The 24,517-nt window shown below is 38.9% G+C and overlaps 2 protein-coding genes across 2 annotated transcripts in view; one reads left to right on the top strand and one right to left on the bottom strand.

The window, feature by feature from the left end:
• Window positions 1-858: 858 nt before the first annotated feature.
• LOC139744808 (cytochrome b5 domain-containing protein 1-like) lies at window positions 859-9,283 on the top strand. Its single transcript, XM_071655223.1, has 4 exons — window positions 859-976; window positions 3,926-4,002; window positions 6,498-6,716; window positions 9,053-9,283. Exons 1-4 carry the CDS (start codon window positions 859-861, stop codon window positions 9,281-9,283), a joined length of 645 nt encoding a protein of 214 aa, XP_071511324.1.
• Window positions 9,284-17,858: 8,575 nt separating this feature from the next.
• LOC139744807 (uncharacterized) overlaps window positions 17,859-24,517 on the bottom strand; it is a 30,140-nt gene continuing 23,481 nt past the window's right edge. Inside the window, exons 10-15 of the mRNA XM_071655222.1 lie at window positions 23,312-23,390; window positions 22,184-22,294; window positions 21,531-21,628; window positions 20,837-20,920; window positions 20,056-20,400; window positions 17,859-19,261 (exon numbers count right to left, since the gene is read on the bottom strand). Coding sequence (XP_071511323.1) covers window positions 17,859-19,261; window positions 20,056-20,400; window positions 20,837-20,920; window positions 21,531-21,628; window positions 22,184-22,294; window positions 23,312-23,390 — 2,120 coding nt within the window. The remainder of the gene's footprint in view (window positions 19,262-20,055; window positions 20,401-20,836; window positions 20,921-21,530; window positions 21,629-22,183; window positions 22,295-23,311; window positions 23,391-24,517) is intronic.

Below are 24,517 nucleotides of genomic sequence, written 5' to 3'. Positions count from 1 at the left end.
GGTATATATAATCAATATAATTTTTTTTTTGATAATTATTGAGAATAGTAATATATTGTATCTGTCATATCTGATTTTGTTTTGTATTATAGGTTAATCTAATTGTGCAATGGTTCTGATGAATAAGATTGACTCTTTGTTATTTTAATGTATTTTTTTTTCATCGCTACATTGTATTTTGTGAGCATTATTAATGTATACATGGCCATTGTTAACAATGTCTGTAATTCAGCCTTCGGGCTGCGAAAGATATTGTTTAATAAAACACCATTTCAATTCAAATTTCAATTCAATTCAATTCAAATTCACAAAGTGGACTTTCATACTACACGGAAGTAAACGTAGGTGCCTACATGGTAAGGAGGAAAGAGAGAAGGAAAAAAAAACTAATAAATCATAGCAATAATTCTTATTTCTTAATAGCGGAGGATGAAATTAAACCTCCCCCTCGGCGACCCTCCCCATTCCGTGTCTGCTGCGATTATTGTTACACTCTGCGTTTGCGACGAGAAGTTACATTACCAAATTCCTTTTCACTCTTGAATAATAAAAACATTAATCAAGACGACTTATTCTCAGGGATGAATACATTGGCATGTCAAATGTATCTTCCCACTGATATTTGTGAGTAAATATGTAAAATAGAAAAAATAAATAGTTGCAAAACTTCCATTGTACGAAACCGCTACCAATTAATGGTCGTCGAAACTTTGCAACAATGGACAGTCTGTACGGAAGAGTCTTTCCACATAGTGAGTCTATCTAACTTTTTTGCTTTTGGCGGATACCATAGTTTCTTGTTTCTTGGCAACAGCGAAGCCACTGCAACGTCGTATATCAGACATTCCAACCGCTAAAATGAGGCCAAAATACTATACTCCAAATGAAGTATTAGTACACAACACACTAAAGGACATCTGGATTTCATTTCTGGGAAAAGTTTATGATCTTACCCCACTTTGTGAAAAGTATGAAGGTAAGAAATGAGAAGGCAAACGTGTCCGTCGACTACTCAGTCCCATCAATTGGAATTCGTGTGTGTTGATATTCGGTTTTGTTGTGCCAATTGTGCAAATCAAGTGCACTATTGCCCAAATCAAGACGTGCAGTCTAGCGTAATAGAGAAGAGTTATTCCAGAGATTTTTAATGTGTTTGCAGGAAATTTGAAGCTGCCAATGCACTAGGAGAATTAAGAGGGTGGGTAAAGACTAGTTTTAAAAACAAGACTTGAAGCGTTATTTAGGTAACACATGGTTAGTCTTAACTACACGCAGCGCTGGCGACAGCGCTGCACCTCTTTTCCTTCGCGGACGTTGTTATCGTTCACTGTTTCCTTCATGAATATCTTTATCAATCGTGGAAAACTAAAATATAAGGAATTATCGTAATCTATGACCATCATTCAATAACCGGTATGCGATTTTTTGTTTAATTACGTCTAAAACTTACCGAAATCTATGGCTGAAATCAGGTCTGTAAACGTCCTTACTGCTTCACTCCTCATCTGCGTGTTATATGAATGGCATTCTCTCTCGTATACTACAACGTAGGTAGTCGGGGCGGAAGTGATGAGATAGTCGGATGACCCCGACTAAAAAAGTTCAAATCATTGCCGGTGCAGCACGCGCGGATCTACTACAAGCTTTACGTAACACATGAAACGCACGGGCGCACGGGCGTACGTAAAAAGCAACCACTTCTGAATGCGCATGCGTAGTAGTTTGTTGCTTTTGTGAAGCTCTCGAAGGAAAAGATGCCACCGCACGATCTACTCCGAAAAATTCAACAATAAGGTCTGGATACCAACAAAACGCCGAATTCAACTCAACCATCAGGAAAATACGCTGTAGGTAAGTGTTGCAAATTATATTACTCTTAAAATCATACAAAATAAAATGTATTTTATGTGATTTTGCCGTCAATAGTGACGGTCGTTTACAACGTTGAAACACTAACACATGTCAGACCCTGTGCGCAGCACAGTGTCTGGTCAGGCTAGGTTAGTCTCTAAATTTACACAGTCCAGTCACTGTATAAATCGCGACAAGGCTTCGCATGGCGTCTGGTCGGGCTAATTACTGTAACAGCCAGCATGCAGAAATGGACTTGGACTGACTGGTTCGTGTTTGTTGATCTGTCTACGTTTGTCGTTAGTAAATTTAATGGTAACACTATATGGTCTAAATCTTATTGTGCAGTTTACTGATACAATAATAAGGGTGATGATATGGCTCTTGCCTCTGGAGTCGGGGCACCAGTTTGCTGCAGGGGTCCAGTTTTTGGCACCCCTAGGAATATCTAATCATATCTTCAAAAGTAGAAGGGTATTTTTTTTCTAAATTGTTTTATTTGAAGAGCAACTGAAGAGCTTTCTTTTGATACCAGAATCATGAAATAACTCAGATGATGGTCTTCATAATTCTAATTCAAACCGTCTGTGTCACGCTGTTTTTAAAAAAGTATGACTTTCCTAACAAAATGTTAAGATTTTGTTCTGTTGCTAGGCAACCACCATTATCCCTTGCTTGTATCTTTATACAAAATCTTACTATCAAAAGAGGCCTGGCATGGTAGGGATTCCTCGTGTAATTGTGTTAGATATTCTAAAATTCATTTCCTTCGTCAGTTTTGAGGATTGCAACAGTGACCAAAATGTTGGGGATGGGTCAGGTTTGGGGCACCCCTATGGGATTTACACACATGGCGCTATTTTACATGTCAAAATGGATGGAAATTGATGAAATACATGCCATCTTGAAAAACTATGAAATCGTGAAGGATCGAGAAAATGTCATGAATCCAAATAAAGTGTTCTAACAAGCTGAAAACTAGTTGGACCATCAAAAAATATTTTGTTTTTGCAAAATTTTAATGTTTGAAGAATTTGGGGGACGTTTTTGTGTGGGGTGCTGCAAACTGGACCCCCCTGCCACAAACTGGGTCCTCTTGGTGGTTGCAAATTTTCTGCATAAACTGATTATTATGACTAGGGTAATTGTCCACCATACAAAATTGTGATGCAGTGTCAAGAGGCCTTTGGTACCTCTTCCAATAAAAAAAAAAAAATAAATAAATATTTAATTTGTTGCCCGTTTTACCAGAATACTACTAAATACCCTTGAAAAGGCCTTAACCTGCCGCAAACTGGGTCCGCTACTCGATAGACTATTGCCAGTATTGGAAGCTTGTCTGCCTTTGAATCCAAAGGACCCTGCGCCTGGTTTGATTCCGGAGTCTCAGTGAGCAGTTTGCAAATGTTCTACCGCGTACCGCCCCGTAAACTAGAGAGAAAAACACTACAAGAGTACAAACGTTAAAGGGAAGAGCTAAACAATTTGGACTGGAATTTTGTTTTACTGTTTTGAGCTGTTTTCTAATAAAAAAGTATATAAAAAATAAATAGATCTAAATAAATGAAAAAAAAAAATTTCTCCACTGGCTTTAGGTGTCTACAAAGTCACTTATCTCAGATTGTTGTCAAATGTAAATTCTTAACCTAGACTAGAGGGTTCTAGATCTATATGAACTTTGAAGTGTACACTACAGATCGAGCACCATTTTTATCAGGTGACTATGATTTATAAAGTCCCTTGAAAGACTCCATTCAGATTATTTTGTTGCTGTTCTTGGTTTGTATGTTGTCATGGCTCTTTCTAGGTTTTTTAGTTTCATCATAAATTCATGTTTTGTTTTGTTTTGTTTTTCAGATTGCTTAAATTACACTGCATCTTTCTGTAGGTCGAAGTGATTTTGTCATTTTTTTTTTTTCAAATTTGATATCTCAGGAAAGAAATGAAATGAAATCAATTTTCATCATATTTTCATAATCTACATTTTGCTGCATTGCAAGAGAATGATTCGCAAGGTACACTTTGTAGGAAATGTTCACTCTCATCATTGTGAAATTGTCTGTCACCATTGCAGGAAGTGTTCTGTTGAAGCCCATCATTGCTTGTGCGGGGAAAGATATCTCGCATTGGTTTGACAGAAAAACACAGGATGTAAGTATCTCCTTTTGTTTCCTCATTTTTCTCATATTGAATAAAGTCTTCAACTGTCACCAGTGTTTAGATTTTGTTTACATCACTGATTATGCAGCTAATTATAGTTTAGTAGTTGTGACCCGCTACAACAAAAGGATCGGAAAGTCGGGAAAGGTCGATTTTCTGAAAATGATATGACATTATTCCCTTACTCCTCCGCTTTAATTTCATACATGTACATAGCACGACTCATAAAGGTACTCAGTTGCGTAGACATCGATGATTTTATGAGATTATGTTGAGTAGTCTAGGAAATCGGCATTCCAGTGCAATCATGATCAAGGGAAGGTGAGACAGGGTTTTCACCTCTTGACAATAGAAGTCATGCTCTTACATTGGTAGCAACCTCTCCAATGTTCATTCAAGCTTAGCGCCAGTGGTCTATGCACGACCAATCAGTAAACAGGATGCCATGCACTGACCCCAAGAAGATCACTCCCTCGTTGCTAGGGGAGGAGCCTGTCTGCAGCACTAAATTTAAATCTTCGGACACATTTCTGCTTCATTGAATCTCAGAAAATCATGGCCAAGAAATCGCTCTGAAATTTCGGCAGTTGATAGAAGAAACATTAGACTACAAAATTCTGTCAGAAACATAAAGTTGATGGTTTTGACCTGTTTTGATGATCTGACTTCAAATTTGATTTTCTCCGCTCAACCATCAGTGACTTTCAGATCTTTTTGACATTGCGGTTCACATTTGTAATAAGTAACTGAGGCTGAATAAGCGCTTGCCAAAAGTTTTAGAACTGCTTTCGTTGTAATTAAGGCAGACAGTGCATTAAGGATGAGGATCCTGCATTTTTAGCACTTCCATGGCTTGTTTTGACTAAAGTTAGCTGCAGTGATTACTATAGCACAATAATAGTGACTTCTTTTGTAGAATGATGTGTGTGCCAGGCAGTGGCGTATCTAGGGGGGGGCAAGGGGGGCACGTGCCCCGGGCGCCACTCCTTGGGGGCGCCAAAAACGAAAAAACGAAGAAAAAAAAGAAAAAAGAAGAAGAAAAGAAAAAAAAACTCGCCCGGAGAGGAGGGGAATGGGGGGGGGGGGGGTGGGGCACAAAACCAAATCAAACAAGATAAAAACAAAACATGATGGTGTGGACAAAATGACAATGTTTATTGTGTTCACACAAGAATTCCATGTTTTGTAAGCTGAAATACAACAATTTTCGGCTCGCTCGCTCGCCAAAATTCATATAAAAAGAAGAAGATAAGAACAAAACGTGATGATGAAGCGGACAGAATGACAATGTATATTGTGTTCACACATGCCATCGTTAGAAGGCAAAATGTTACACAGAGCAGTGGCTGCAATTTCTTTCATTCTGAAGCAACTGCCGATTGGATCAAAAGAGTTCGCCAACGGTTTCGAACATACGGGGGAGGGGAGGGGGGCGCAAAAAACCAAATCAAAAAAGATAATACAAAACGTAATGATGATGCGGAAATATACAAATTTTGGCTCACTCGCGCCTACTAATTTAGAGTATTTCTTCAAATCCTCAGTTTGTTGGTATAAATCGTTATCTATAAGGCCGTCGCTATATCTTAATTAGAACTGTAAGATTTAAAAAGCAAAAAATGACAACAATTCCATGTTTTGTAAGCTGAAATACAAAAATTTTCGGCTCGCTCGCTGCGCTCGCTCGCCAAAATTTATCCAAAAAAAAAGAGAGATAAGAACAAAACGTGATGATGACGCGGAAATATACAAATTTAGGCTCACTCGCGCGTACTAATTTAGAGTATCTTTTCAAGTCCTCAGTTTGTTGGTATAAATCGTTATCTATAAGGACGTTACTATATCTTGATTACAAATATAAGATTTAATAAGCAAAAAGTGACAAGAATTCCATATTTTGTAAGCTGAAATATAAAAATTTTCGGCTTGCTCGCTGCGCTCGCTCGCCAAAATTTATCTAAAAAGAAAAGAGATAAGAACAAAACGTGATGATAACGCGGAAATATACAAATTTCGGCTCATTCGTGCGTACTGATTTAGAAGAATTTTTTCAAGTCCTCAGTTTGTTGGTATAAATCGTTATCTATAAGGCCATCACTATATCTTGATTAGAATTGTAAGATTTTTTTAATAAGCAAAAAATGCCAAGAATTCGATGTTTTGTAAGCTGAAATACAACAAATTTCAGCTCGCTCGCTGCGCTCGCTCGCTAAAATTTATTAAAATTTATTACATTTAAATCACCACAAAAAGACCCCTTTTAAGTGCTTGAAAAAGCATATCATGTGGACTTTTTTAAAGTCCCTACCGGGATGGGGTTGGGGTTGAACACTTTTTCAGAAATTAGGGGCGCAATTTTCGCGCTTGCCCCGGGCGCCGTTTTCCCTAGATACGCCACTTGTGCCAGGTCTTCGATACAACTCTTGAAAGATTTTATAACTGTTTTAGTGTTAACTCATCAACCTTCTTTCCCTCCCACTCTACAGATCAGAACACATGTCGACCCTGTAACAAAGTGCATGTTCCCTTTCGCCCCTCATGGCCGCTTTGTGCACATTCCGCCTCCATGTCCCCGGACAGACTGGGCCAATGACTTTGGCCGCCCCTGGTGGAAAGATGAGAGCTACTGCATCGGCATTCTGTCCAAGAAGACAAGGACGGTCAAAATCATCAACACACTGACCTCCCAGGAACAAATTATTGAGGTGAGGTGACCACCCAGGTTGGACTGTTGATGCCACGTACTGCAGTGGATATTTGTTTTTTGGTGCAATTTGCAGACTGCCTTAAATTGAAGAAATTGATGTCAGGATAACATTATTGCCTTCAATATCAGGAATGCATCATATATCCTGTGCATGGTATCAAATTGACATATTTCTCTTGAAAAGTGATTCTAAGTATTTCTCATTTTGTCTCTGTTGTTCTTCATCACAAAGACATTCACTTACTAGTACTAAACTGTCTTGCCCATCTCAATTTGTGAAATACTGTGCATGAAAAAGTTTGCTTCCATGATGCTTCCCCCTACAAATCAAGGCTGGCTTTGTTATAGGCAAAGAGTTGATGAAGTATAAATGCAACCTCTGCAGTCGTTACTGAAAATACACAGAGAGCCCTTTCTCTGTATTACAGCTCTTGTATGTATTTAATAGATATTGTGACCTGTACGCATTAAAATATCACTACTTGCATTTCATAAAAAGTAGTACATCTGCAGGATAAAGAACACCCAAACAAATGATAGATTATAAAAAAAAAAAAAAAAAAATCACCAATGCTCTTGATGTCTGGTGTAACCATATTTTACTAGTGTCTGAGTTGTAACGTAGCAAAGTTTATCAATAATTTGTAGCTTTTCTGGAATAAAGACATGATTGTGCTGTCATCCATTTTCCTACCCTAAGCAGACTATTTTCAGTGTGCTTTTCTCAAAAAAGTAGAATTCACATTTTGTGGCTGTATGAGTTTTTATGCCTCCGCCACGAAGTGGTGCCGGAGGCATTATGTTTTCGGGTTGTCCGTCCGTCCGTCCGTCCGTCCGTCCGTCCGTCCGTCCGTCCTTCCGTCCGTCCGTCCGTCCTTCGTCCGTCCGTAATGAATTTTGTGGACAGGGTAACTATAAAAACCTTTTGAGGTATCCTAATGAAACTTGGCATGTATGTGTATTAGGGGGTGAAGTTGTGCCTATCGACTTTTTGGTGCACATGCTCAAGGTCAAAGGTCAAAAGGTCAAGGTCAAATACATAAAATTTCACTATTTCCACCATATCTATGCAATGCCTGAAGATATTTTCTTGAAACTTAGTGTATACATGTATTACCCAATTAAGATTCTCTGGTGAAAGTTTGGGTCATGAGGTCAAAGGTCAAAGGTCAAAAGGTCAAGTAAAAATATTAAAATTTCACCTTTTTTCTCTGTACCTTGGAAATTGTTCAAGGTATCTTCATGGAACATAGTATATATACAAGTGTACATGTACTGACTGGCAGTGATTATCTAGAACATTTAGGGTTCATGGGGTCAAAGGTATGGGGTCAAAGGTCAAGGGAAACGCTTCAAAATTTTACTATTTCCATCATGTTTATGCAATGCTGGCAGGATTATTATATTTTTTACACTTGGTGTATGCATGCATAACCTAATAGAGATTCTTTGGAAAGTTTTTTTTTCTTTTGTTTTTGCCTCAAAGGTCAAAAGGTCAAAGATCAAGTGAAAGTGCTGAACTAAGCTTTTCCTCCATATCTCGGAAGTGGCTCAAGTTATCTTGAAACATACTACATATTTATGCATGTTCTGCCTGACAGTGATTATTTTATGAATTTTAGGGTCAAAGGCCAGATGAAAATGGTATTAAACAATTTACTATTCAATACAGAAATTGCACTTTTTCTCCGTACCTTGAAAATAACTCAGATGCATAAACATATGAATGGGTCAAAGTCAAGTCAAAGTCCTTAACTCTCAAATACATGCTCTCCTACAGTTGTATTCATCCAATTAAACCTAGGTCAAGGAAGGTGAACATTTAACACATTTGTGACAAACTTGTCGTTTTAATATTTTGCCACTTTTGTGAAAATGTAATCTCACATTGTCCACATGTACTATCTGTACCTATTAGGAGAATCATGCATTATGGTGGAGGCATACCAGTCGCCATAGCGACATTTCTAGTTTGACTTTACAGCAGTCTTAAAATCCCCACCTAAAAATAGACTGTGTTTGATGCATTATAATCATAATGAAACCCATTACAAATGTAAAACTCTAAGGCTCTATTTGACTAGTACTAACAAATATACGCCAAGTCATCTTACCAACAAGTCCCCTGTTTATTCTGATACCATTAGGAAACCGTAGAGAGTAAAACTTGTTGAATGGATGCGTGGAAATGTAGTAGCAGGTGCACTATGTTTCTTTATTTAACCACATTCAATGACATGTTCAGTACAGTTGTGTTGTGTCTTGATTTGACATTGAAGAGAGAAAGAAGAAGAGTTGAGACTTAGTAAACCTTCCTATCTCTCACTGAATCAGGTGTGCTCTGAGGAGACGATGAACGAGATCCTCCAGCGGTATCTGAAGTGGAACCAGCATGCCGCCAGCTACACCTGGAAGTACGAAGGCCAGAACTTGGACATGGACAAGACTCTGGAGGAGAACGGCATCACGGACGAGGATGAAGACTTCTACAAACTGAGCATGAATGACGACGAGTTCCTCCGCGCCATACATCTCTACTTCAATGATGACCTCACAGAAGCTTGAGGAGAATTTGGCGAACTCTTTGACATCCAGCTGTTAGAAATATTTAATATAGCTCATACTGTTCCCATGGTGACTTGCAGTAGTCCCGAACGGGGTTGGAGACTTCTTGCACATACAGTGGGTCACTGCAATCTCGTTTTCTAATTTCTGTTTTATAGCAGTCTTGATTTTGACTCTTGTAAAGTAATCTTGGTGCATTCCTTTACCCATCTCTGTCTCAAAATATAACACAGCTGTAATATTGATTCTTTGCTTAGGTATTACCAGCAGCTGTAACAACCACTTGCATTCAGTATACAAGATTGACTGGTACAGAGAAACTTGAATTCTGGTTCAATTTCTTTTAATAACTAGTAATGATTTGTGCGGCTGAAAGTGCTTTCTGGTCAAAGTCTGCGAGTGTCAACTAAAGCAAAATCTGTTTAATCTTCACAGTGAAGAATATTCGGATTTGAAAGCAATGAGTTGGGTCATATGAGTAGGACTATCAAGCCATTTTCCTGCTTCTCATGGTCATTTCAGCAAGATATGTGTAGGTGTACTCTTACATGTATGACTGTACTGCACAAAAATAGCTTGAAACTTGACAGTTGTGCCTTATACTGATAGAAATTTCATATAATATAGATTATAAATTTTATATAATGCTTGCTACAACATACTGTACAACAAATAACATGGTTCTTTTTGAGGAGATCCTTGCAGAGCTGTCTCCATCCCATCAAAAGTAAACCATCCTACGTGGTGCCTGTTTCTGCAGCTACTAGTATACAACGAATATCTGTTTCAACTTGACAGTATGGTACTTATCATTCACTTGATTATGTCTGAACTGTTTCTGTTTTGCTTGTTTTTACAAGAGTGTATAAAAATATTCTCATGCCATTAGGAAACTGCAGATTGCATGGCTTGTCAAATGAATGTGTGGAATTGTACAGTACCAGGTGCACTATGTTGTCATATTTAATCACAATATGCAATTTTGTGTTTTGTGCAGAAGTGCTGTTTGTTGTTTTAACATTAGGAACTTTAGATTTCAGCGACACGGACATTCAGAGGAAAAAACACCTTTTCTGCGCATGCACAAATTCGCTTATAAATATCGACCTTGCGTCATCTGAGTTAGCATGGTCGGTTCTGGGCTATTTATGTTTTCTCTCAAATTCACACTACAGAGAACTACTTGATGCAATGTTTAGTATATGGGGCACCATTTTACTTTGTGTAGGCTGCATCCTCATGTATAATCTAGAGCTACTTTCAACACGACACAGGGAGAGAGGAGAACGGCCAAAGCAATTGTCGCCTTAACCTGTTGAGGACGAGTCCCCAGTGTACTTGGGCAGGTATATATGGGAAATGCATGTTGAAGCAAGACCAGTCCGTCCTCAATGGGTTAATGTCCACATCACAAATCTAAAGCTCTCTATAGAAGAGGGTAGAGACTGTAGCTCAGGGTACATGTCATAAGTTGTTGTTTGTTCATAACCTTTGACCTGCCACCTCTTCCACTGAGATGGAGAATTCCTCATTTGATTAATTTACTAGCCAGTGTCTGAATATGAGTTAATATGTGACCCCTTGCTCAAAACCAACAAAAATAGGCCAAAATGAATTTCCACTTTTCTATGTAAGTTTAAAAGAGTAAAGTTTTTAAATGGTATACAGCTTGATAGAATGGTAACTTGTTGAAATTGGACCACCCTAAACCAGTCAAAAGGTGACTGAAATAAGAGAGCTAGGAGGTGCAGTCGTAGAAAAGGAAGAAAAGAGGATTTAAAGATTACGGCCCCTCAGGCATACTGCTGAGCTTATGTCACATCACCTTTCATATAACCCTTTCCCACTAGTTGTGGTGCTCAAAGGGCTCCTCACGCCAGTCACTGGGATCAAATTGGCAACTGAAGGATGAGTTCTCTCTTATGATCACTATGCTGATTTGATATCAGCTGAAGCTTTGGGTCAAAAAAATCCAACTTTATGCCATGTTGATCATCAAAGTATTAAGAATATTACACCCCCATTCCACAGAATTTTTTTTTTCTCATTGGTCACTCGTTGGCCACCCACCACAGTGTATCGGATTGCAGTCTGATGAATCCGACTTGGTTGGTCGACTATCGGGTCAGTGTCGGACATGTTGCGCGTGATCTTCATCGGATGATCTTGCCTCATTGGATCACCACACGACATGTCTGACACCGACCTGATAGTCGACCAACACAAGTCAGATTCATCGGACTGCGACCTGATACACTTCAGTGGGTGACAAGAAGCAAAAACTTTGCTTCCAGTGAGTGACCAATGAAAGAAAATCTCTGTTGAATGGGGTTATAACACATTACTAATCTGAAGGTCATCCTGGCTACAAGATTTTACAAGAATCATTGCATTCATTCAGTATGAATCCATTCGATTCCCTGGTACATGTATGTGGTCGAGCTTGAATGTGAGTGTTGCTATGCCTGTTCTGCATTACTGTGGTATTTTTCTCTTCTTTTTTTTTTTTTTTTTTGGGGGGGGGGGCATATTGTAAATATTTGTACATGGATTTGTTGCAGGTTGTAATGTATTCTATGAGATATGTTTGTGAATAAAATATATGTGTGTCTCACTCAAATACCAGGTATCAGTGCAGATTTGGACTTCATATGATTTGGTGTGATTTTGCGATATCAAATTTATTTCACCTTTGTGATTTTATTTTTTTTTAACAGCGCTAGTTGCTAGCTCCATTTTCATTAATGTACCATGTATTTCTGTACAGTAATGCAAGACACTTGTATGGTATCTTAGCAGTTCACACGCACATAAGTGTACTTGTATTTCCTTGATCTCAGTCTGACATACTGCTGCATTGAAACACAACACAGCAATCAACAATATAGTACATTCATTGCATCTTTACATACATTTGTATAGCAAGTCACATTCTGTGTTAATACAGTAGATAGCGTTGTGAATTTTTTTTTATTCTTGGTACATGGTACTGCTTTTGTTTTGTTTTGTTTTTACACTCACGTGAGCATTATAATGTATGAGTCGTGTTTTTGACCAAATATGCAAGCAACATATTTCATGTATCAATTCCAGTAAATTTTAAGAATGTGAAACAACAAAATAAAATGTCAGTGTACAAAACTGTTTGACATACATACAGGCTTGGTTTTTAATATGTCACCTGAAGTGTGACTAAACAAGCTTCAACTCTTACAGAGAATTGTCTGTACAAATAATTGACTTTTTCTGTCTTCAAGTGAATCATATCATGATTATGTTTACAAAATACGAAATGGCAAATCATTCAATTTTCATATATACAACTGATCAGGCGAGAGATACACAATACATTAGTGCATGAATCCAGAATACTTGTGTACACATACTCCAATCTATCTCCACCATTTCTTAATACTGTAAAACCAGAATCTTCCTCGTGCATGAAACTCGAGTTGCTAATTTCGCGAGGAGCCAAAATTTGCTAAAGTATAATGCATGTGAAAGGTTTTGACACCAAAATGCATTGAATGCCAGTGGTAATTCACGAAAAATTTCATGCCACAAAAAGAAGATGACGGGGAAAAAAGGCAGTCGGTTCCAACGTGAGAAAGTTTTATGCCACAAATGCTTCTGGTTTGACAGTATTTTTTGATAATCTGTGTAGAGACCTTTACGACAGCCACAACAATTAACAGAGTGAGAGCAGTAGCATTCTGTGAGAACAGAAGGTAACATGAATCTCATCCCATATCACTCCTGACTGCAAAAATGGGCATAGGCTGTAAAATAAGGTCACATCATAGCAGTACAAGACTTCATACTGAGGCTGTCTCTATTAAAGGGGAGTTCAATCCTAATATGTTGCTTTGTTATAAAGACATAAAAATCAGAGAAGTACACCTGTAGAGTGACAATTTCAGGAAAAATCAGACACACACAAAAAGCTATAAACTGATAAAGTTTAGAGAGTAAGTCAAATTGGCAACTCTGTGTGATGTAGGCCTTACGTATTGAGCAGCTCTCCATTCAGTTTGTACACAGAAATTCACCAATTTCCATTTTTCTTCGAAGACTAATTTCTTTAAACCTGTTCTTGGTATATAGTGAGAGTAATCAATTTTTGCATGTCCTCCTAAGTAGTTGAGTTCTGTCTGTGCCAAAATATTTGAGAAAAATTGAAAATTTGTAAATGTATGTGTACAAACCAAATGGAGAACCCAAAACCTACATCACACAAACTTGCCACCTTTGTCTTACCCTCTTTAAAGGACAAGTTCACCTTGATAAACATAAGGATTGAGAGAATGTAGCAATAATAGTAGAACACATCATTGAAAGTTTGAGGAAAATCAGACAATCCGTTCAAAAGTTATGAATTTTTGAAGTTTTTGTGCAGTACTCGCTGGATGAGAAGACTACTGCAGTGTATGAATAACTTAGATGTCACATGCGTACAACAATATAAGGAAAATATAAAGAGAATTTCACAAAATTCCTTCTTTTGAAAAAAAGTACACATTCCCCTGACTCGTTACCGATAAATGTTATGGGTAATATTATTCCCCCTGCCTTTAGAAAGAGGCAAGTCAATTGCTCTTTTATTATGCGAAAAAAGTGAAAATATGTTGAATTTTCTTTTATATTTTCTTTATACTGTTGTACGCATATGACTCACAAGCTGTAGTAGTCTCCTCGTCCAGCGGTTCCAACACAAAAATTTAAAAAATTCATAACTTTTGCATCGATTGTCCAATTTTCCTCAAACTTTCACTGATGTGTTCTACTAATATTGTTGCATTTTCTCAATCCTTATGTTTATGAAGGTGAACTTGTCCTTTAAACTTTTACAGTTTATTGCTCTTTCTGTGTGTCTGAATTTTTCTTCAAATTTCCATTGATCTATTTCTCTGATTTTTCTGTTGTCACACAAAAAACATGACATCAAGATAGAATCTCCCTTTATACAGGGCTCGACACTAACGGTGGCCCGGTGGCCCGGGGCCACCAAATTTTTAAAAAGGGCAAATTTGGTGGCCCGCCTCGGGCCACCAAAATTCTTTGAAAAGTATGTCAATAAATTCGTAACTTTTTGCGCCGGAAATTAGCAGTTAAATTTGTTTAAAGGATGGATGAAAAGGACTTAATGAGTGCCTGAGAGTGAGTGTTGCACGTTTGTTGAAGTTTATTTATGAGTAGATATGTCAAACTTCTAATTCTTACTATCATAAAACTTAAATATTTGACTCATTAAAAAAAAAGGACTTTTAATGTTTTTTATTGTTTTTTTCGGGCCACGAAATTTTTCTCTCGGGCCACCAAAAATTTGAAATTTAGGATTTTGGTGGCCCCATCGGGCCACCAAACAAAAAAGTTAGTGTCGAGCCATGCTTTATATACAGTAGAATCAGACATAGGGAATGGTGGAAGTATCCAAGCAGGACTGAGAATAAGAAAGTTAGGAATTTTGAGGTTTAATGTTTCCACCAAGTAGTAATCTTGCTTGCAACCACACGCACAGATCAGTAGAGGTGATGCTGTCTTACTCACATCTCTTTCACTTTTATAAGTAAAAATATCAAATACAAAATCAAATATTTGCTCGCCAATCTAGCCCTCTACCTACATTAGCAAAGAAATTTGATTGAAATTGTACGTAATTGGCATAGTCGTGATGCCATAACATTAGCATCTGCAATATGCACGACTGGTTGGTAAATATGTCACCATTTTGTTCAATATTCAATCTTTTAAATCTCATAACTTCCTGATTCAAGGTCTAAATTTTATGAAACTTCTTCCACTGTTTGTTTGATTGCCTCTACAGCCATTTTGAACATGGTACAGAATTGTAGTTTAAAATTTGCATGTACAAACTTTGTCTTAAATGCCGCGTGAGAACTTTGATTTTCTCACCCTGGGAGACTGCATGGGGTACTGACACGCCCAGGTCATGGACACAAAAGGTGAGAGAATTGTTACAAATGTTAAATCTTCCATTTCTTCTTTCATCATAGGGGGGCAAACTTTGGCAGTCCCGGAATTCATCTGTATTTTCATGGTGGCAGATAAAGTACATCTGTTTGTTTTACTTTGGGATGATCTTTTACAGAGCAGCTTCAATTTCCACCACAGCCAATACACTCCTTTTCAATATACTGGAGCTAATAAGAGTAAATTTCCAGGGTTTCTGAAATGATTTGTGTGTGAGCCTCCATGAATTAGTCTTCATGTGAAAATACACTTTAGGCATTACTCATTATCCACATATCATATTCTGATGCATTTCAGCAGCAAGTAAAGTAACACACTTCTAGCTGAGATCTGTAAAGCATTTCATTCCAACCTTTAGCCGGGAACAGCATGTCAAATCTTACTCGAATGCAGTCTTTGAAAGCATTCATCTGTATTTACTGTATGTTCTCACAAAAGGGCACTTACTTGTTGAAAAGGTTAACCCTAATCAGGCTGGGCTTTTTTGGCTATGCTATATCTGATCCTTCAGATCTCGCCTATGGAACACGTGATCGCGCCGAAAATCGGCACAAACGACGCCCGCGACGTATACTATCAAAATGTATGGTTGCTTTCTCCGAAAAATTTTTCTTATATTTTATATTAATTAATTATTGTAATTTATGCATAAAATCAGTTTTGGGCTCTAAATCACTTATTAATGCTCTAATTAAGCTTATTTCTTTTTAAAAATGTTTCTTGTATCATTCTCCTGAGACATAGGATAAAAAAAAATCTGTATCGAAATTAATTTCTTATGTATTTGATTGTTTTTTGAATTTCTTATGTATTTCCCTGTTTTTCGACCTTTCGTTTTTGTTTGTTTTTTGGCCAAAATTTGTCACAGACATTTTTCGAAGCTTTATTATGCTAAAATGAATTAATTTCGTCCATTCTATGTCAAGATATGAATTTTTATGTGAATTAATTGAAAAAACACAATTTGCATTGGATTTGTACACAAAATCACGTTTTGGAGCAATTTTGGGGTTGACAAATTTTTTTCGAACGTTAAAGATAATATGAAGTTTTGGTACCTCAAAAGTTTCCCTGAGTTTCCTTGTCTTAGTTTGTGTTTCAGGTTAAAGTACCTTTCATATAACTAACACTGTGAGACTTACTCGCCCCAAAGTGCTCTCATGTCTTAGTAATCATGCAATAATGGTTTCGTACCAGAGCAGAGCGGGCTCTGAAAAATTCGAACGAGCCATTTGTTTGACTCGACGCGGTACCGCGACAATCAATATAAACGTATATTGTACAAAACCATTATTGCATGATTACTAAGACATGAGAGCACTTTGGGGCGAATAAGTCTCACAGTTTTAGTTATATGAAAGCTACTTTAACCTGAAACACAAACTAAGACAAGGAAACTCAGGGAAACTTTTGAGGTACCAAAACTTTATATTATCATTAAAGTGGTATTGTTTCTCAACTTCATGGCAGAGTTAGACTGTCATCAAACGAATGACCTCACAAGAAATGAAACAAATCCACATTCATAACTGGTAGGATTGTTTCAAGATCAATTCATGCTGCCCTATATGTTATTACCAGCATTTACATGACACAAACTCTATCAATTTAACTGATTCCATTTATCATCAGGAGGGTTTCTAAACCAGGATCCTGAAATAGGAGAAAAACACATTAGAAATGGCTCTCTATTTTTATGCAAATTCCCAAACTACTGTAATATCTTGGACAACAAATTTCTTTCATACTGAGAATAATTTGTACAGGACTTTTCAGATATAAATATCAATAGCACTTCAAATAGAGCCCTGACTGGTTTCTGGCTTTAACACCCACTGCTCTTTCAATTCATACGAATCGAGTTTACTTTAATGAGTGGAGGTCCCGTATTTGGGGTTTTTCTATTTTTTGTGGGGGGGGGGGGGCAGGGGGAATGGTCTAACTTAAATGAACTTCAAGGTCTGTGTACGTCAAATTGTCTCAACTTATTCGAATTTGGACTTTGCGGCTTTTCTTCTTCTTTTTTTGCCTTTGAGATAAAAGATCTTGGGGGCATTTCATCAAGCATTTTGTCACATATATTTCTGACAAACTGTTTCAAGCTAATGAAATCCTTACATTTGTTTGGCTGAGAGCAAATTTGTCAGAAAAAAAAAAAAATCTGACAAAACGCTTCATGAAATGCCCCCTAATGTCAAAGCACGAGAGGTTGACTGCACTAACAATATACTTCCAGCAAGGGAATGTTTGCTGACTCTCTGAATTCTGTACATGAGGTGTTTTGTTTTGTTTCTTTTCTGAGTAATAACCCTTTTATGGAGTAAAAGTCCTTAGGCATTACCATCCATTGGTAATCTTGAGATTGCAAGCAGTCATACTGTGAGGATGATACATGTAAGTAGAGGCCCAGGGTTTTTCTGACCAATGCCTATCATAACCATAATCATCAAGACAGGTTGAGTGAGTTGAATATTACTGATTCATCTCCACCCTGTTCTAACGTAGGGTTTGAGCTTGGTCACATGCACCTGAAGCTAGACACACCTCTCCCAGATCTCTGCCTCTGAATTCCTGGTAGAGCTAGCTACCACATTCCCCTGCCCATCCCCCTCCCCCACCCTCTCCCTCTCCCTCTGAATCCCATTTGTGACCCTGGTCCAAAGGACCCCCTTCCCATCATTCCCCCACCCCTGCCACCAGCCACATCCCCTCCCATGAAGCCCGGGTCCTCCTCCCCTGTTCCGGGCCCCTCCTCCCAGGTTCGCTTCCTGTGGGGCAAGGGAGGGAACTCCTCGTGGTCCTGGAGAGGCAGGGACCTCTCGTCAAAGTCTCTTGCTGGGTTTGCAAACCCAGGACCTCCTTGTCTGAAATCCTGGTCCTGACTTTCTCTAGTCCTCATTTGGCCACCGTCAAGGGGCAATAATGGTGGCCTGCGAAGGTCCTCGTCCTCCTTGCCAGGGGCCCCTCCAGGGGTTGTACTGTCCACTGGAAACCTACTATCTACATCTTGAGCCTGCTGACTCTCAAAAACCCTACTGGTGGGACCGTTGAAACGTTGGATTGAGCTTTGTCGCATGTCCTTGTCACCAAATTTTTCCTGCCGAAAATCAACATCCCCTCCCCCTGAAGGAGCAAAGCGCTCATCGCGATCTTCACCAGAGCGTACAATTGGTCCATTCCTTCTGGCCCCATCTGGACCAGGCATGGGTCTCACTGATGAACCCCCAGCAGGTCCACCGGGTTGTTCAAGAAGAGGGTTCTTCACATCGGGTGCCTGCCTCATATCAACATCACCAATCAGGGGTGCCTTCCTCAGGTCCACATCTCCCTGGCCAACGTTAGGCTGAGCATCCACTGTAGGAAGCAAAGGTTCTTTTGGAGGAGCTGTGATGAGTGACTGCGATGTTGGGGGAATTCCCGGAGAAGGCAGCAGGCCAGCCGGCTTTGGTTGTGGCAGCAGTCCTCCCTGGCTCCCAGGGTCTGGCAACAGACCTCCAGGCTTGGGTTTCTCCCCGAGCAGTCCTTTGCTCGGCGCTCCTGACTGGCTCTTTGGCTCCCCTTGCACTTTCTTAGCACTCTCAGTCTTTCCATCAGGTCCACTTGAGTTGTTACTACTCTCTGCTGGGGCTTTCTTCTCCTGTTTCGGTGGTGGAACAGCGATTGGCAGCGCTGCAATGCGTGCTGGCAAGGGTCTATCCGAGCGTTTGTCCTTGTTGAAGTTGCCGCGACTGCCATTCTGCTGCTTGAGACCTTGCTGGTTGTCGGAGGTGTCTGCAGGGAGGAAGCCTTCTTGCTTTAGCTTAGCAGCTAGATCAGGTGGGATGTGGCCCGCATCGTGGAGGACATTGATCGGGTTCAGGTTAGGTTTCAGGATGGGCAAGACCGTGCCTGCCGGTAAGTTGGCTTGGATGACATTCACCAGTGCCTCACGAGCAGCATTTTGCCCCTGCGTCCTGGCGATGAACTTAATTACTTCTATTGGGTTCCCTGCAATAAAAACCAAATGATTTACACCAATCACTAAGTTAAATCACTTTCAGCACAGTTTGTCCATACTGGCACTATCTACCCTTGAATAACCAACAATAATCTCTTATCGGGCTAAAAGGAAACCCTGACAAGAATCTATATTTTTACAATTAGGAGTGTACATCAACAATACTATAATAATCTCCAAATTTGTGGCAAGCCATGTTCTGTAAGGATTCTGATAGTCCATAGATTTCTACGATGCATGGCTGCTAGCACTGGTCTTGTATACTAATACTGTAAAAGTTCAAAGTTCAATCATAGTGACTGTCTAAAACATCAAAATCACACTAAAATTCATCTTTTCCAGCTGGGCAAGATTACTTTGATTTTCACAGCATATCAAAGATCATGCTGTCTCCTTTCAAAGTAGGCCTCTTGAATTAAAAACGAACAGTTTATTTCAGTTGGGAACAGTTACAAACAACACATACCAGTCATGTACTAGTACATCCATCTGTAGTTTGATATGGTCACTGTACGATGATATGCACATCAGAGATTTTACATTTTCTCTTCAGGTTATCACGCAGATACTTTAAACACTGAAAGAGAGTGACTTTTCTGTCCTCCAAACAAACAGGTAAAAGTAAATTTTATGTTTTGCACATATTGACATGTATCATTCAACCACCTGTTGGCATACATGAAGTGAAAGTTTGACAAAGTTTTGATTGGTTGATTCACAGCGCTAAAACCAAAGCATGGAAGAAGCGGCAATTCTAGCACATGCCACTGAAGCTCACACATACCTCCAAAGTCTGGAATGTTGACAAGCCCAGAAGCATCTGCCTTCTCCTTGGCTCTTTTCAGGTCCATCTCCTTCCTCTTCTTCTCCTCCTCAGCCCTCTTCTTCTCCTCCTCCTCCTTCTTCTTCCGCTCCTCCTCCTCCCGTTTCTTCCGCCGCTCCTCCTCGATGTTTGGGGCGACGCCCGGTGCCTTGTTGGCCTCCCATTCCTCCTGGAAGGTCTGGGGGACAGGGCGGGCGTAGGGGACTTTCCGCTGCGGCTTGGGCTTCAGCTGTTCCAACTCCTCGATGGAGGAGTCCAGGCCTGGGATGGAGGTATCTAGGGTCTCTTCCACCACAGGTGCCACAACTATGGCAACAAGGATACAAACAAACATAGACATACAAATCATTAACAAAGAAGATTGATGGATACTGCTTTGGCCGTTTTGTTGATTATCTATAATTTATTATGATAAATTACACAGAAACCATGAACGGGGAAGCTGTGAGATTGTGGACTTCTGGCTAAACGTTTTTGCCTAATATTTCACATTTTCATATATATGTACTGAAATTGTTATATTACAGTGTTATTTCACACATTTCTTATGCATAAATGTACATTTTGGATGAATAATTGGCAAATCTGGAGGCATATGAGAACCATGTTTTGGCTTCAAGTCCTGGCCTTAGATTGCTTAGTGGCAGCTCAGATCCTACAACATGCACCTTTAACTAAACATTGAATTAAATATCCAGATTCAAAATGCTTTACCCGATTAAAGTTGCTCTTCTAAACTCACCTGGTTCCTCCTTCCTCATGTGCTCTGGGACACCAAACTCCAGACCCATCCCTGGGATGACGGGAAGCGATGTTGTGTCATCGTCTACAGACACAGATTGCAGGGATAACACATAGAAACATAAAAAGAAAATTCACACTCTGATGCTTAAAGACACAATGTTACTTCATAAGTAAGATGAAACAGTTCCAAAAGCAGGAATAACAAATATGTTGTAAAGGCAAAAATAACTGTAGTGGTAGTAGAAACAATAATGACAATCTTAATAGAAATAGCAGAGAGGGTAGCAGTATATGTGTTGCTGTTGTGTCCGTAGCAGTGGTAATATTCAGTGGCAGATGGTTTCAGCGTACACCATAACTATATTCTTTGTTGGATGTGAGTGTGGTCCAGAAGTCAGTCTCTACTTTTTCGTAAGCATGTTCATACCATCCTCAGTATGATGAGCTCTTACAGTCCTCCTTCTCCTCAGGACGGTAAGAACATGCTTTCCAAATTGCAAATAAAGTTTAGACCAAACGTACCATCTGCTAATAGCTGCATCAAAATCAAAATGATTAAGAAGATTGAAAATCTATCGTAATTATGAACTAAAGCACAAAAAAAAAACCTTATGCCCTCTCCTGTAGCCTCACAAAGCACACCCAACACCCTTGAAAGCAATTGCACACATGCTATCTCAATTTTGGTTTACCGTATTCCAGGAGGTCCTCTGATGTCCCAATGGGAAGAGTGTTCAGGTTGTACCTATCCCTCATCTTATCTCCTGGCCGATTCCTTGTCCAGAATTTCCTGAAACATGATAACGTAATATTTGAAAAATATACATATAAATGTATAATCACATGTCCACAATTTATACAATCATAAGCAAAAATATTAGTTTTCATTAATAGCAGTGCCATCACAGGTTTTGCTTTCTAAATAGTATTTTTCTTAACTTCCAAAACGTTTCATCAGAAAGACAATGAAAGAGGCTTTTGAGCTTGTAGGATCACAGGATTCTACCACTGAACCATCCATGAGTCTTGCATATGGAGACGAAGATCCAAATACTGCAAACAGCAATGCATTATTCTGAGCGCTGAAAAGCCATATTTTTTTTTGTTTTTTAACAGTATTTTCATCTTTCCTGCTATAGACATGTGTAGTAATATTATTTGGGAAAACAGTATTTTCCTTGAAACCTGGAGTATTTTTGGCAAAAAACAAACAAACAAACAAGTACAACATAATGTATGAATTAAAAATAAATACCTAAAATTAAAATAGGCATTTTTAAAGCAAACTATTCAGATAACTTTAATACGATACATTGTATATGAGTTGGGAAGTGGCATTACTCACGTTGTGTGGTCGTTGGAGCCAGAACACAGCATGTGACCCAGAGGGTGCCAAGCCAGACTCCAGATAATACTCTCATGGGCCTCTTCGATCCCTCCTACCTCCTTCTCATTCCTAGACGATAGGAGGGAAGACAATATCAACGACTTTCACTTACACATTCAATCAAGCTGTGGGGGGCCTGTGGCATAGTGGATAAGACTCCCAACTCCAAATTGGAGGGCCAGAGTTCAATTCCTGCCCAGTGCTTATGTCCAGGAATAGACAGTCTCACTTTTGGCCCAGGTGTATAAATGGGTACCTGGCAATGCTAGGGTAATAATAATGGCAGGGCCCTCTGGTAGAGCAGTAGCAACACTGAAGAGGTCCCTGGATAAAGAAAACCTTGTTATCATCATCCATCTGGCATTAGAATAACATATGACTGTGCATCATACAACCCACAAAGAAGATATGTGGGCCCATATTCACCAGTAAGCCTGCAAAATTGCATTTTCATTTGGCCCAGCTGAAGTGCGGCTCTTGGGTGGATTTTTATTTTTGTTATTGTTGTTGTCAACATTTTTTAAAATTTACCTTTTATAGATTTCAATTTGATGTCTGGAAACATAATATCAAGCAGAAGCAGTGTTTTAGTAGACTCATTTCATTCTTTTCTGTCCAAATATATCCAATTTGTAATCCATGAGGTTCTGAAAGTATGGATGATATTAACCATACAGAAACTTGAAGAAAAATCATCAGTACATGTGATAAATTTGACATGATAAGATTAAAATAGCGCTAATGAGTTCCAAATTCAGAGTTAATCTACCGATCACTTCACAGTTTGTCAGATTAACATTGGCTCAAGCATTTTGAATCATTCCACAGAAGGGGAACACTGCCCTCTTTAGTCGACCCATGGCCAATTGTAAGGGAACACTTCCCTCTACAGTTGACCCAAGGCTCAGTGAAGGGAAACACTGCCCTCTTTAGCCCATCCACAGCCTAGTTGTTCTTGTTGTTTTATAGAAAGAAAGAAGAAAGAGAAAAATGGGGCCCTATACAAATAATTTGCCCCAGACAGCACTTAACATAAAACAGACATTATTAACACAGCCTAGTGTTAGCAAGAAGAGACACACTCACCCAACTTGCCAGAAGAGAATCCCACCATCTGAACCACCAGATACAAACAGGTTTTCATGCACAGGATGCCAGGCTATGGCTGTTCATTTGAAAAGAAAGACAAAAAGGGGAGAAAAATTGAATATTACCCTTACTTAGAATTCATTCAGAATATTTGCATCATCATGGTTGATTCTGTAAATGAATCAAAGCTTCACTGTAAGTTGAGCTCAAAAGAAATGTCTCTACATGATTGATTTGAAGTGACTGAAAGCATGGTAAAACTTATGTTTTTGTAACCTACAGTATAACCAATCACATCTCTTCCTGCAAAGACAGGGTGAGCCATTTCCTGAAGGAACCCATAACTATTGTGCAGCCATGACAAAGTATCACTGCCAGGTACATCATACAAAGTCATTATACCATACATGTATTTTGTGATTCCCCTTAGCTTGTATTCTAGAGTTTCTTCAGAACGGAGTAAAAATTTTTCAATCATTTCTTCACATGCAATGCTTCATGTCATAAACACTATAAAAAAAATTGGCACACTAACTTTTATTTCAGGATCATACTTTTTTTTTCAATATCTATATTCTTCCAAACTTTCTTGCAAGATTTTGTTTGGGGGCTTTAACTCCTTATGTGCCATGTTTGCACATCCGACTCAGTCGACGACGTGCTAACTTCGCATATTCTGCTCAAATGAACAAACCCGCCCAATCATGTCGATAAATCGCCAAATGCAGCAGTACAAGGAAAGTGTTTTTCACACTTCCGTTCTTCTCTATATAGTGATTGACTATAAAGTGATGTTCCCTACTGGATTTGCATGTAAATTATAAGTTTCTGTCACTGTTTTGTGTGCAAAAGTCATGCCTCTGCAGTAATGCAGCTACTGTTCATTTGAAAGAAAAACAATCATAGATTTGTCATACAATTTCCATACATCAGAGCAAAGCTTGTCATTTTCTCTACAACTTCAGTCACACTATTTTATTTTGTCCAGCTTAACAGAAATCTATAGAAGTTACATAGATTTGAAAAACAGGGGTGGTATTCTGAGGTCGTAATTAAGTCTGTAATTAACTTTGTGATTAAGTCGTGAAGTTAATAGGCCCTTAATCATGGGCAAAATCGGTATTCTGAGGACGTAATTAAGGTATGATTAAGTCCCCTGTAATTATCTTAGGTCCCTCCCATCTAATTGTTATTCCATCCAAT

This window comes from Diadema antillarum, unplaced genomic scaffold (assembly GCF_040938485.1).
Source record: "Diadema antillarum isolate AM-2024a unplaced genomic scaffold, OU_Dant_1.0 seq00001212_RagTag, whole genome shotgun sequence".
Taxonomy (NCBI): Eukaryota; Metazoa; Echinodermata; class Echinoidea; order Diadematoida; family Diadematidae; genus Diadema; species Diadema antillarum.
This window is presented reverse-complemented; position numbering and strand designations above follow the sequence as displayed.